Consider the following 15,050-nt stretch of genomic DNA (forward strand, 5'->3'; position numbering starts at 1 on the left):
TCATGGCCCTCACTTAATTAATTAGCCATTTAGAAATTGAGGCGTGCCATTTAGCGAATTTTCACGGCCCTCGCAAAGTTGCACACGCGTAGTTGCTTTAGGCGCGTTACTTTAATAATCTACCTTCCTAAACTCGGGTGCGCATTTATGTGACCCAAATCCAAATCTCAACAATGTTAGATAAAATATGTCGAGAGTCGCGGGTGCATTTATGTGACGTGGCTGAAGACGTATTTTAAATAACGTTGCAATTTTTCCTTAAAAATAATTAAATAAGGCGGTTAAAGTTAAAATTGAACCATAGGTTAAAACATGTACTAAAATCAGATAATAGGCCAATTATGACAGTTGAGCGACCGTGCTAGAACCACGGAACCCGGGAATGCCTAACCCCTTCTCCCGGGTTAACAGAATTCCTTACTCGGATTTCTGGTTCGCGGACTGTTAAACAGAGTCAAACCTTTCCTCGATTCGGGATTCAACCGGTGACTTGGGACACCATAAATCTCCCAAGTGGCGACTCTAAATCTTTTTAATTAAATAATCCCGTTTCGATTGTCACTTCAAGTTGGAAATAACTCCCTTTATTATACCCTCTTCCGGGGGTGGTATGTAAAAAAAGAGGTGTGACAACCGGGGTGTCTGTGCTCCTCCTTCTCACATGACCAAACCACCTAAGTCGTGTTTCCCGCATCTTGTCCTCAATAGGGGCCACACCGACCTTGTTGCGAATAACCTCATTTCTGATCCTATCTAACCTGGTGTGACCGCACATCCATCTCAACATCCTCATCTCCGCTACCTTCATCTTCTGGAAATGAGCGATATTGACTTACCAACACTCAGCCACATACAACATCGTTGGTCTGACCACCATTCTATAGAACTTACCCTTAAGTTTTGGTGGCATCTTCTTGTCACATAAAACACTGGAAGCGAGTCTCAATTTCTTCCATCCCGCCCCAATACGATGTGTGACATCTTTATCAATCTCCCCATCCCCTCGAATAATAGACCCAAGGTACTTAAAACTTCCTCTCCTGGGGATGACGTGCGAGTCCAGCCTCACCTCCCCTTCCCCTCCTTGAGTCTCGCCATTGAACTTACACTCCAAGTATTCTGTCTTGGTCCTGCTCAACTTGAAACCTTTAGATTCCAAGGTCTGCCTCTATACCTCTAATTGCGCGTTCACACCGTCTCGTGTCTCGTCAATAAATACAATATCATCTGCAAATAATATGCACCACGGCACCTCCCCTTGGATGTGGCGCATCAGTACGTCCATCACCAGAGCAAACAAAAAAGGGCAGAGTGCCAACCCATGATGCAACCCCATCATAACTGGAAAATGATTTGAGTCTCCACCTACCGTCCTCACTCGGGTCTTTACTCCATCATGCATGTCCTTAATCAACCTAACGTAGGCAACAAGTACACCTCTAGCCTCCAAACATCTCCACAAAACCTCTCTTGGTACTTTGTCGTACGCCTTTTCTAAGTCGATGAACACCATATACAAGTCCTTCTTTCTCTCCCTATACTGCCCCATAAATACTAACAAGGAGGATGGCTTCTGTAGTGGAACGCCCCAGCATAAACCCAAACTGGTTCTCAGAAATAGACACACTCCTCTTCACCCTTTGCTCTACCACTCTCTCCCAGTCTTTCATAGTATAGCTAAGCAGCTTTATACCCTGATACTTATTGCAATTTTGGATATCACCCTTGTTCTTGTATATAGGAACCATCGTGCTCCACCTCCACTCTTCGGGCATTTTTTTCGTTCTAAAAATGACATTAAATAACCTAGTGAGCCACTCCAAACCTGCCTTTCCTGCACTCTTCCAAAACTCCACCACGATTTTATCCGGCCCGGTCGCTTTGCCCATGCTCATCTTACGCATAGCCCCCTCAACTTCATCAACTTTAATCCGCCTACAATATCCAAAGTCACAACGACTCCCCGAGAGTTCCATATCACCCAGTACAATGCTCATGTCCCCCTCCTCGTTCAAGAGACTATGGAAATAGGTCTGCCATCTCCGACGGATAAGCCCCTCATCCAACAAAACTCTACCTTCTTTGTCCTTGATGAACTTCACTTGGTCCAAGTCACGCGCCTTTCTCTCTCGTGCCTTGGCTAACCTAAACAACCTCTTATCCCCACCTCGGCCCTCGAGTTCCTCATACAAACGACTAAAAGTTGCAGTCTTGGCCGCCCTAACTGCTAGCTTTGCCTCTTTCTTAGCCAACTTATAATGCTCCCTATTCGTCCGCTTCTCCTCCTCGTCTACACTTTCCGCTAGCTTCAGATACTTATCTTGTATAAATGACATAAAATATTAAAAATTACAATATTTAGATGATATTTTTATCATATACGTACATCTTAAAAGTTACAGGATGTAAGATTTTTCTTCCTTTTTTTTTCAACATATAAGAATCTTTTTTTACGGAAAAGTATAGAAATAGCCAATTTAAACTCAAACTACCAACCTCTAGCCCAGATTTAGACACTTATCAAAAGTAGCCGAAAATTAGAGATACATGCTAGGAAAGATTCTTCCATCCGAGAATCTCGCTAAGGATCTTCCTTCCTTCCCTATTTTTCAAGCGATCAATTTCACAGAGACCTATTGTAAATCACGACATTCTCTCCCAAAAAATTCTCAAAAGGAGCTCCAAATTTCATTAAAAAATTGATCAATTTCACTGTAGAAGCAACAATTTCCTTTCGCGATTTCTCTGTAGATACAGCTTTAATGAAGGAACTACGAACTACAATCAAAATCAATCAAGGAATTAGTGAGTTTTGACCTAATTTCAACTACTTCAAGTGGAAATTTACCAATTTGTTTCAGTATGGTGGCCGATGGAATGTTGACAACAGTTTTGTGGATTACAATGCCGATGCTGTAATAATTACTCCAAATATAAGTTTTGAAGATTTTGTAGACGTGATTTCGAAACAACTTATGATAGATACTTCATTGAATGTTATTGAAATCAATTACATTGTCCAAAACGGTTCTCCACCAAGAGTGATACACAATAATATAGGCGTACGTGTATATCTTGAGCTGAAAAAAAGCTCGGAATTTACAATGAATCCCCTTTGTATAACATCGAGTGAAAAGATATGGATATGATCTACTACAATTCTAATTCTGTTGTGATTTCCTCAGAGTGTGCACAAAGCTCAGTTATACAGGAGAAGATACAATGGCGATCCAGTTAATATGATTGAATTTGGGGATAGAGAAAACTGGCAAGATACAAAATCTGATGAAAATACAATAATAACTGACCCTCAACACATAGATGTAGAAGAAGGTCAAATTTATAAAGACAAGGCTATGATAGTCAAAGTCATGAAGCACTTGGCAGTAAAGGAAAACTTCCAGTTTAAGGTGCATAAATCAAGTGAAAGCAGGTATCAAAATATTTACTGTATAATTATGTATCTCAGTGTATATCGTAGTTGATGTTAGAAGCATAATTATGCAGAAAATAAGTTACTGCTTGTAAGTCTATGGCTGTACACTTTTAAGTTGTGATTGTCATCGATGTGACGACCCAAAGGGTCATCACCTGTTTCCTCATTCATTCTGTGCTTCCGAGGCCTTGAAAACCTTATTTTTACTTGCCTCGATTTGCGTGCGCAGTCCGGGCGCGTAGCCGGAAAGCTTTTTATGTTGAAATATGTGTATTTTGTGAAAAATTTGAAGAATTTTGATATTAATATGTTTAAGGTTGACTTCGGTCAATATTTTTGGTAAACGGACCCGACTCGAGATTGGACGGTCCCGGAAGGTCCGTATAAAAATATGGGACTCGGGCATGTGCCCGGAGTCGAATTCCGAGGTCTAGAGCCCGAGAAATGAATTTTTCTGTGAAATTGTTTTTCTGAAATTAATAAGGAAATGGAAATGACAATTTATTAAAAGACTGTGGTATCTGGCTCGTATTTTGGTTCCGACGCCCGGCACAAGTCTTATATATTGTTTAAGCGCTTTCTGTGAAGTTTGGTCGAAATCGGACGTCGTTTGACGTGTTTCGGACCTAAATATCTAAAGTTAGAAGTTTATAAAGTTTGAAATGAAAATGATGATTTTGAGGCTTGATTCAATGATTTTGATGTTATTTTGGCGATTTGATCGCTCGAGTAAGTTCGTAGGACGTTACTGAGTTAGTGTGTGTGATTGGTTAGGAGCCCCGAGGGCTCGGGAGTGAATTGGAGGTGGTTCGGGGTGTTTTTGGCCTTAGAGTTGTTGTAGAAGTTCTGCTTCTGGTGTTCAGAGAATTTGTTCTCTGCGATCGCGATTCCATTCCTGCGATCGCATAGAGTCTTCTCCAGGCATTTCCAAATTTCTTCAACGCGATCGCATAAGTTGTCACGCGATCGCATAGTCTGACCAGTCTCTTCAATGCGATCGCACTCACCTCTACGCGATCGCACAGCTTTACACTTCACCCAAAAGTCCTGGCTTCCCTTCTTCTACGCGAACGCATGAATTGTTATGCGATCGCGGAAGCCAAGCTTCCACTCCTCTATGCGATCGCATCAATTGCCCCGCGATCGCATAGACCAAAAGCGCCCAATTATTTTAAAGCCTAAAAACAGAACCAGTGACGGGATTTCTTCATTCTTTTCACACGAGCTCTCCTCTTAAACCCTCCATAGACGAAATTCAAGCTCTCCTTCCTCCATAACTCTTTGGGTAAGTAATCTTAACATCCTTCCCTCATTATTTCTTCATCTAATTACTGAAATCCTAGCCCTAAATCATGAAAACAAAGTAGAAATTAAGGGTTTTGGGCAGAGTAGGGTTTTGAGAATTTTGGGTGATTCAACCTCAATTTGGGGTCGAATCTTAAAACAAATTATATATTTGCACTCGTGGGGTTATGGGTGATCGGGTTTTGGTCCGAGCCTAGAGTTTGGACCATGTGGGCCCGGTGTCTAATTTTGGTATTTTTGGAATAATGCTAGAAAAATTTATATCTAGGCTATGAGAAGTTGCCATTGAGTCTTTATTGATATTGTTGAATTAATTATGCCTAGATATCACTGTATTGGAGGTGGAATCACGAGGTAAAGCGATAGTTGAGGATTAAGTGGATTTCAAGGCTTTGAGGTAAGTGTTTGGTTTAACCCTAGCTTGAGGGAATAAGAGTTGAGTCTTGTTGCTAATTGCTATGTGATCGAGTACGATGTATAGGCATGGTGACGAGTATCTATACATTGGTGTCTAGCATGACCGTGAGTCCTTATAATGTGATTATCATGATTTGGTTGTGAACTCCGTGTTTATTGGAGGATTTCTATATGTTGTGAATAACATGTGAATGGTAATAGGATCAATTGATTCCTGGAGCATTGGCTCGAATTGTGATACGAATATTGAAAGTATACGAAATGACTTGATTCTTTGGAGCGTTGGCTCAAAATAGTAAAGTGAATTATAAGATAAGGAAAGTAAGAAAGAGAAAGCGTTGTTGATTATTCCCTTGTCGGGACGTTTGGTTGAACTTGTTGGATTCTTTCCCTTGCCGGGATAGTTGTCAAATATTTGCTTATTTTATGCCCCTTGATTGTGACTGTTGTTTGGGGAGTCGGACTGTACCATGATATTGAGGATCGGGTTGCACGCCGCAACAATGATATTGAGGATCGGGTTGCACGCTGCAACAATAATATGTGAGGATCGGGTTGCGCGCCGCAACAATGATACATGATAAATGAAATGGGTCGGGTTGCACGCCGCAACAATGATATTGTGGAGCGGGTTGCACGCCGCAACAATGATATTGTGGAGCGGGTTGCACGTCGCAACAAGGGTAATTATGGAGCGGGTTGCACGCCGCAACAATTATTGAGGCAATGTGTTTACATTTGATTATTGATTCCTTGTTCACTGTGAACCTAAGTTGCTTTAGTTGTTACTCTGGATTATTGTTATTATTGTAACTCCCCATAGCATGTTTCCCCTCCCATGTTGGTAATTGCTTTGTATTCGATTTCCGCTGTATATCTATAACTGCGCAGGTTTATGTGGTGTCCAGTCTAGCCTCGTCACTACTTCGCCGGGGTTAGGCTAGACACTTACCAGCACATGGGGTCGGTTGTGCTGATGCTACACTTTTGTGCATTTTTGCATAGGTCCAGGTTTTGAGGAACAGCAGCAGCAGTAGTTCGGAAGCAGGCGATTCATATTCACGAGACTGAGGTAGCCTTGCAGGCGTCCGTAGGCCCGGCGTCTCTTCTCATTGTTTTCTTTTAGACTGTTGCCTCCTTGTTTCGAGACAGACAGCTGTTATATTTCTTTCAGACCTTTGTATTTAGTTTATTCTTAGTGGTTTGTGAGTAATGTGACACCAAATCTTGGGTAGAGGTTGTTTTTGACTATTCCGCGTTTTAAATTCATCATTTTAAGACAGACTTCCGCTATTATTCTTATTAGACTTTATGTTCTATATTGATGTTATAAACTGTTAAAGATAATTGCTAGTGATGGAAAGGTAATTAAGTTGGCTTGCCTAGCTACCACGAGTAGGCGCCATCACGACTCTGATGGTGGGAAATCCGGGTCGTGACAGTGTGGTACTGTATAGTCGTTGTATTTTTCATCTAGTATTGTTGATGGAAGTGTGTATCACTATATATCATTGTATTTCATGTCGCTCTGTTTAGTGATGGAAAAGTTTATATCATTGTCGTACGAACTGCCTAGTATGCATCAACTACAACTGTGATTGATGTTTTAAATCTTCGAGCCTGAAAAAACAAAACTTTTCAAGGTCAAAAATTTCAGCAAACTGCACATGCCCGTTGAAAGACAGATCTTACGCACAACGTCAAGCTACTGCAAAACTCATTGGCAATCTTCAGATAGACAAGTATAAATACCCAAAAACAATATACAGTCCTAATGACTTAATTGGAGATATGAACAAGCAGCATAGTCTTCAAATGACATATATGCAAGCATGGAGATTGAAGGAATATTCAGGTCAACTACTGAGAAGGAACCCAAGCGAATCATATGTAAAGTTGCCAAGCTACTTTTATATGCTGGTTCTTATAAATCCTATGTCGGTGGTAAGTTTGAAAAAAAAAATAGAGAAAGACTTGTTTATGTATGCTTTCGTTGCACTATATCCGTCTATAAAAGGATGGCAGTATTGCAAACCGGTTGTTGTTGTAGATGGAATCTTTCTTAAATCGACATACAGAGGAACATTATTGATAGCATCCACACAAGATCCATTAATGTGTATGTGTGTGTGTGTGTGTGTGTGTATATATATATATATATATCACATATGTTTATATGATCAATTATTAGGTAGTATTCTACCACTTGCATATGCCATAGTAGATTTAGAGAAATGTTTCCTGGGAGTGGTTTTTCACGAGGTTCAAGGATGCATTTGGGGAAAGGAAGGGAATGTGCATAGTCTCGGACAAGCATGAAGGCATTGAAAATACAGCGGCAACATTGTATCCACAAGTACCTTACTGTGTCTGCATATGGCAATGATGTTTGGCTATTATTATATATTTTTAGTGCATTACTTACCTTATATTTTGGTGATTTAATGCTAAATTATAATATAATCGTGCTTAATTGAGTTTATTTTATGTGTAGGTACTTTAAAGATGGAATTTTGGAACAAAATGCACAAAACAATTGGAGAAGATGTAATTATTGAAGCATTCAAAAAGATTATTATTTTGGTTTACTCACTAGAGGGATAAAGGGATCACTAATGTTGTAATATGGTAGAGATAATATATGAAAAATGAGAAAATAACAAAAAGAATCAAGCGAGAACTTACCTGGAAGAGCAGCACCTTTGGTTTTGATATTAAGAAGCTTAGAATATTGCATCAAGCTTTGATTCTTCAAATTAGATAAAGCAGCACATGAAATGAGCCTTACGTGGAAGAGTGAAAAGTTTCAGTTCGCAAGGCTTTGCCTAACGCGAGAATGTCCGTCGCGAGGCGTCCAGATTTGGGCGCATTAACCATCGCGAGACGTGACGGGATTTTCGATGGAGATTTCTCCCAATTATTCTTGGACTTGGTTATTTCGTTTAGACTTTTTCCTACACTTATAAATAGTCCTTAAACACAAATTTTGCACAAATTTTGACGAAGGGAGAGTACAGAGCCGCCATGGAGGCCGGGTTTCATCTTTTCTTCCACCAACTTAGTCTTTTTATGTTTCTTTGTATGATTTGTTGTTTTGCTACCATGTCTATGTGGAGCTAAACTTCACGTTCTAGGGTTGTGGTTCTTTCATGACTATTGTTATTCGAATAATGATTTTGGTTTCTCGATTTATCATATTAGTTTATTTATTCAATCTTGCGCTTAATTATTTAATTGCTTGATCACTAATTGAATACTATCTATGAATCTAGAGTTGAACTCGAAAGTGGGAATTCTAGATTGCATATAGGATTGAGTAGAGCAAGTTCTTGAACCTGGGCATCGGGGAACAGATTCGCGGTTAGGATAGACATATACCTAATTGTCTTGCTTGGTTGATTTACAGGAATTATAAATGTGTTCTTGTTGATTCTAACTCCATAGACATATAGGCGTTGGGTTAGCTTGAATAGGCGAGCAAGAACTAGACCGATTCTTATGAGCAATATTAACCCTGTCAACTAATAAACTAGATAAATTAGTTAGTCAATTCAATTGAAGAATACAATATGATTGTTAGATAGCCCATAACCCCAGATCGTTTTCATTGCATTGATAACATAAAAATCTGCTATCCTTTTGTTCAGAGTTCATTATTTGTAGTCATTTTATTTTAATTAGTTTAGAGTCATATACTTCTTGGTTTAATTCTTGTTTAGATAATTAGGATAGTCTAATTTAGTTAATAGTTAATCACAAGTCCTCGTGGGTTCGACATCCGACTTTTAGTCATTTTATTACTTGACGATCGCGTATACTTGCGTGTGCGTTTGGCCGCAACAAGTTTTTGGTGCCGTTGCCGGGGACTTAGAAATTAGCTATATTTCTAGATTAGACATTAAATTTTTTTTTATCTATTCGTATTTTTTGTGTTTTAGTTTAGTTAGTATTTTTTTATTTATTTTAGTATGGCGTCTTGGTGTAACGACCCGATCGGTCGTTTTGAGCCCTAGCACACCGTTCAGCAGTTCGAGGCCATGAGCAACTTCAATTCAGGTATTATGACTTGTACACGTGGTCGGAATTAAATTTCGGGAAGTTCGGAGTTGACTTGGAGAGGAAATTCTCATTTCGGAAGCTTTAAGTTGAGAGAATTGACTAGGATTGAATTTTTGAGTAAACCACATCGGAATCGGGATTCGAAGGTTCCAGTAGGTTCGTATGATGATTTCGGACTTGGGCGTATGCCCGGATCGGGTTTTGGGTGACCCGAGAGCATTTTGGCGCCTATTGTGGAAGTTAGCATTTTGGAAGAAATTTTATAAGTTTGGGTTGAAGTGCATTTCAGTGTTATCGATGTCCGTTTGGGATTCCGACTCTGGGAGTAGCTCCGTATGGCGATTCTGGAGTTGGGAGCGCGATCGGAAGTGAATAAGCATGTCCGTGGAGCATTTTGGAGCCATTTGGCTAAAGATAGAAATTTGAAGGTTTTTGAGAAGTTTGACCGGAGGTGGACTTTTTGATATCGGGGTCGGAATCCGATTCCGAAAGTTGGAGTAGGTCCGTAATATCGAATATGACTTGTGCGCAAAATTTGAAGTCAATCGGACGTGATTTGATAGGTTTAAACATCGAAAGTAGAAGTTTGAAATTCTAAAGTTCATAAAGTTTGGATTGGAGGTCGATTCGTGGTTTTAGCGTTGTTTGAAATGATTTGAGGCCTCGAGCAAGTCCGTAATGTGTTTTGGGAATGGTTGGTACGATTGGTTGGGGTCCCGGGGGCCTCGGGTGGATTCTGGGTGGTTAACGGATCGAATTGGAGCTTGAAGGATGAGCTGAAGGGGTCTGGTTGCTGGTATAACCGCTTCTGCGGAGGGTTCACCGCAGAAGCGGCCCCGCAGAAGCGAGGAATTGAACTGCAGAAGCGGTTAGATGTGAAGGGAGCAGAGGCCGTAAGTGCGAAGGAATTACCGCACCTGTGTGATCGCAGATGCGGTCAGTGCGGCGCAGAAGCGGGCTGGGGCAGCCAAGGGAAGGACCCCAGTTGCGGGGTATTGGCCGCATCTGCGCAAGCGAAGAAGCGGCGAGGAGTCCGCAGGTGCGAAAGTCGTTGGGCAGAATGTTTTAAAAAGCGGGGTTGAGTTCATTTAACCCATTTTTCTCTTCTTTGGGGCGATTTTGGAGCTTTTTGAGAGGGGCTTCCACCTAGCAACTTGGAGGTAAGTTAATCCCACCTATCTTGAGTTAAATACATTGATTATGTATGGGTTTTAGCATGTAAATTGGTAGAAATTTGGGGTTTTGGTGGAAAGACCTAGAAATTGATATTTTTGGAATTTGACCACGATTTTGGGTATGGAATTAAGAGAAAATCATATATTTGAGTTCGTGAGTTCATGGGTAGACTCTATCTTCGAACAATTTCGGAATCCGGGCACGTGGGCCCGAGGGCGTTTTTGTCAACTTTTCGATCGGGGTTAGGAATTGTTATATATTCAATTGTAATGAGTAATTGAGCATATATTAATGGATTTGCATAATTATTGGCTAGTTTTGGAGCATTGTGCATCAATTGGAGTCTTCGGAAGGGTGTGGAATGCTGGTTACGGTTCTTCGGAGCAAGGTGAGTCTCCTTTCTAACCTTGTAAGAGGGAATTGTCCCCATAGGTGAAATAATTGGTTATGTGCTCCTATTTGTGGGGGCTACGTATGCACGAGGTGACGAGAGTCCGTGCGTAGATACTAATATGTGTAAGTCCGGGTAGTCTAGGACCCAAAAGCATGCTATACTTGGAATATTTGTAACCTTATTGACAATTGAGTTTCTTAGATCCTATCGAATTTGTAAATGAACTTCTAAAAAGATTATACTTGGATCGGGCCGTACGACCTCGGCATGAGTTGCGCATGTTTGAATTGCTTGTCTGGAGATTTATTGATATTGCCATCTGCTCTCCCCGACTTGAGATAATTGTTAATTAATGGATTATGAATCCGGAGACTTTTAATAAAAAGGAACTTTTAACTGTTTAGTAATTTATTTGAATCTACTGCTGTCTTTAATAAATTCGTGAATCGTCGCTTTAATAATATTATTATTTGACCATTAGTAAGTGTCGAAGTTGCCATCCCGTCTCTATTTCTTCGAGATTAGGCGGGATACTTACTGAGTACACGTTGTCTACGTACTTATGCTACAGTTGTTGTGCATTTTGTTGCACAGGTACAGGTATTTCTATTGGCCCATTGGGCGTAGCAGCACGGGCGACCCGGAGACTAGGTGAGCTGTATTCCCTCGAGGCAACCCGCAACTAGTATAGTCTCTCTCTCTCAGAATTGTATTTACTTTCTATCCAATTGTGTCCCGGATAGCTGTTGCACTTTATTCAAATTCTTAGAAATTGCTCATGCACTTGTGACACCGGGTTCTGGGATGGTTACGAAGTATTTTGTATTAATTGCTTATTATTTAATATGAATTGAAGTGATCATCTTTTATTTGGTAAATTTGGAGGAAAATCATAGATTTCAAGAGTATTAAAGCGAGAATTTAATTTAGTAATTTGGTTGGCTTGCCTGACGGTGGTGTCCGGCGCTATCACGACCCTTAGTGGATTTTGGGTCGTGACAACATGGTAGCAGAGCACTAGGTTCCCGTAGGTCTCACGAGTCATGATCAAGTCTAGTAGAGTCTCGCGGATCGGTACAGAGACGTCTGTACTTATCCTCGGGAGGCTGCAAGACTGTTAGGAGTACTTCCCTTCTTGATTCCTCATCTTGCGATTTGATCCCTAGAGGCTTACGCCTTTAATTCCTTCCTATTCAATCTTATGCGACGCGAACCGCTTGTTATAAATCGAGGAGTGAAGAATTGAAATGGTACTACCGAATTGGTGCGGGATCTTCCTCCCTACATAGTTGTCTGAGCTATTATCGTCGCCTTATGGAAGGATGTGCTATCGTTTCAGCTCAGTAGCGGTACTTCTGAGAGCTCTGAGGCTAGGCACAAGTTGCCATGATGCTATGAACGATTGTTCCGCAGTATTGATATGATGGTAGGATATTTGCTTACGTGTCGGGGCAATGAATGACTTGAAGGGAGGTTTACTCAGTGCATGATCTAGAGATTCGGTATTTTATCCCCGACAGGGAGAAAGACAAACGGACTAAGAATGGTCATATGTGGGCTGGTGGAGTAACGAGACTTGGTATTTGCGAGCGTTGTGGAGTTTTCTTCTATGCTGACGTGTCGTTGTCCTAATTGAACGTACTCAGTTCGTCGGTGTCATGATATTGTACAATTCGCCTTTGAGGTAAGATATTGTGTAATAGTATTGAAGATGCGGCTGTCAAATATCGCAGGGTGCGGTAGTTCAGGATTGAATCAGTATTTCTAACGTCGATGGTTCGAGAAAGATGATCTTCGGAAAGGTTTAAAGTTAGCAGCAGTTGTGGGTTCAAGTGCCATGAAGATGGATTTTATTTAAGGCAACAACTGAGCAGCAAAGGATAAGGAAGGACATGTGGGGAGTGTCAAGCGGTAATTAAAATTTCTAGAAGGCCAGGTTATAAGAAGCAAAGGTCGAGTAGTCGACTAAAGAGGTGAGTTTCGCCAAAGTAGGAGAGCTTGGAGTGATTTGGGAATTTTAGTGATCGGTGATCTGGGCCTACGATTAATTTGAAGTATGGGCTATTGTGAGGCAGGAGATTTGATCTAACGGAAAGGAGCTGCTTGAAATGAAGAAGGATACAACCCAACTTTGAATTAGAAGGATGTTGCCGCGCACTTAATCGATGTCCACGAGGGGTGAATGGACTTGTGCAACTAGAAAGTGAGCTTGGACTCAGGATGGGTCATTAATGTCGTGGTGATTGCACCCCGTGTAGCAGCGTTGGAAGATGTCGGCACGTAAATCCCATAGGTGGATTATCTCCAATGAGCGGATCAGCGGTTGCATGGTTGGCGAAGCTTCTGCGAAAATTCTATTAGTTATACGGCAAAGAGATCGGTCGTGCGGATGTGGTTGATGATTCAGAGTATAAAAAGGGGGTTTTACAGAAAGATTCCGAGAATGTTGGCGGTTGATGGAGGAAGGTTATGTCAATATGAGACAAAGAATACTGGCGAATTCCAGAGATTGTGTATCAGTGGCTTCGAGCTAAGTGGGAGAGTCCCACCGCCTATGATTGGGTTGCATGGTTAACTACTTGCGAGGTTTCCGGTTATTAGCATATTGAGGGGTCATTTTAGCTTCGGAAAGGACATAAGTAGTAATTCGAACAAAGGAATTGTTAAAGGTGTGCTATGGTGGGCCTTATTGGCTCATGTTCAGACTTGGGGAAGGATTCAGGATTTATGCCTTGTATAGGCGGGTTTCAAGGGAAGTGATTCTACCGGGTGCTTCGTCGAGGGGGTATTCATGTGCTAGAAGATTCATGGAGTTGATTATATTCGGAGCCAAGTCAGAGCGGGTGGCTCTCAACAACGGTCCCACTGGATTCAAAGGGGGCAAAGCGTGGTGCCTAATGATTGCGACCCTATAGGTACGGTTAAGAATCAATCTTTGTAGCAGCTTATGAGAAAAGGCACATAATGTTCTATGATGTTTTGACTTGTAGTGTAGCATTTGGGAGGTATGAAATGATTCGTGGGATTTGAGACAGCATGGTCTCGTGATTCAAGGTCACTCGGGATGAGTGCGGATGGAGTGTGTTATGTGTTGAATGGAGTTATTATTATTTCTAAGGCAATCAAGAAATTATTTGGAAGAAGATAGATTGGTTAGCCATAGTTGAATTGGCATATTGGTGGTAGTGATCAGTCCCTTCAACGTGATCAAGTTATGCAAGTGGTTTGTGACGGCACGTGTGAGGTTTGTCGACCACCGTAATTGATGTTATTCAGAAGTATTCCACTCTTATGGCCTGTCATGTGTAGGCGGATCCCGGAAGGGCTAGGGTGGCTTAGACCACTACTTAGAGTTTTGCATATTCTGCGGTTATGAGAATTTACCTGTGTGTTGCAATAGTTCTCCTGAAGTGAGTTAAGTGAAAGGTTTTATATGATGAAGTGTTAATCCATTAGTGGTTACGGAGTTATGATGAAAATCGTGTTCTATCGTAGGTGGGCATGTTGGGTGCAGTGAGTGGTATGGAATTTGAAGTGAGGATCAAGGTTGCAGTTCGGTGTTGACAAGGATGTCACGAGCTCGGATGAGCAGGGAAGGGTTTTCTGAATAATTAGAGTAAGCTGGCATTGTCTCCAGCGTCACCTGGGATCGGTGTTTTGTGAGGAAAAGGCTTTGCATCCTGGTTATGGATTCTTGATCGCTTTTCAGCGTTAGTGCAGCCGGTAGCCTGGATGTGCAGGCTTGTTATCTGTTACGGAAGATCGTGGGAGCGTGTCCCACAGGAAGATTGTATAAGTGTGGCAGGTAGTCACTTGATTGATTGGAGAATGAAACCAAGTATGAAGATTGTGGCGATATAGTTAATCTGAGGATTTATGCCTGGAGGGCATTCGATTTGTTGGGTTGTGGACTATGGAGGACTACTCTGGTTATGATGGTTGTTCTTGTGTGTTATGAGGAAACGGGGAGTATTTATGGACCTTTGAAAGGTCACTAGCCTAGTTCAGTGCGATCAGAACCAGCTTGAGGTCCGCGGAGGTGTTTAAATGGGAATATGGGCTTTATATCAGGCCAGATGTGTTCATTTCAGTAAGGTGCTCCTTGTGGAAGAGCAGTCAGAGTGTTATTTCGTCGTCAGTTATTTCAAGTAATGATATATTGCGTCGTGTGAGTTGTGAGACGGCTTCGTGAACTGCCTATGTGTTGAGATTTCGTGTAGAGACAATGTTATATGAGCTAAATGTCTCTTGAGATACAGATCG

The 15,050-nt window shown here is 41.3% G+C and overlaps 1 protein-coding gene across 1 annotated transcript; it reads right to left on the bottom strand.

Moving 5' to 3' along the window:
- Window positions 1,536-2,336, bottom strand: LOC109236123. The gene has a single exon (XM_019402340.1). It carries the CDS (start codon window positions 2,334-2,336, stop codon window positions 1,536-1,538), a length of 801 nt encoding a protein of 266 aa, XP_019257885.1.

The sequence above is a fragment of the Nicotiana attenuata genome, chromosome 12, assembly GCF_001879085.1.
Source record: "Nicotiana attenuata strain UT chromosome 12, NIATTr2, whole genome shotgun sequence".
Taxonomy (NCBI): Eukaryota; Viridiplantae; Streptophyta; class Magnoliopsida; order Solanales; family Solanaceae; genus Nicotiana; species Nicotiana attenuata.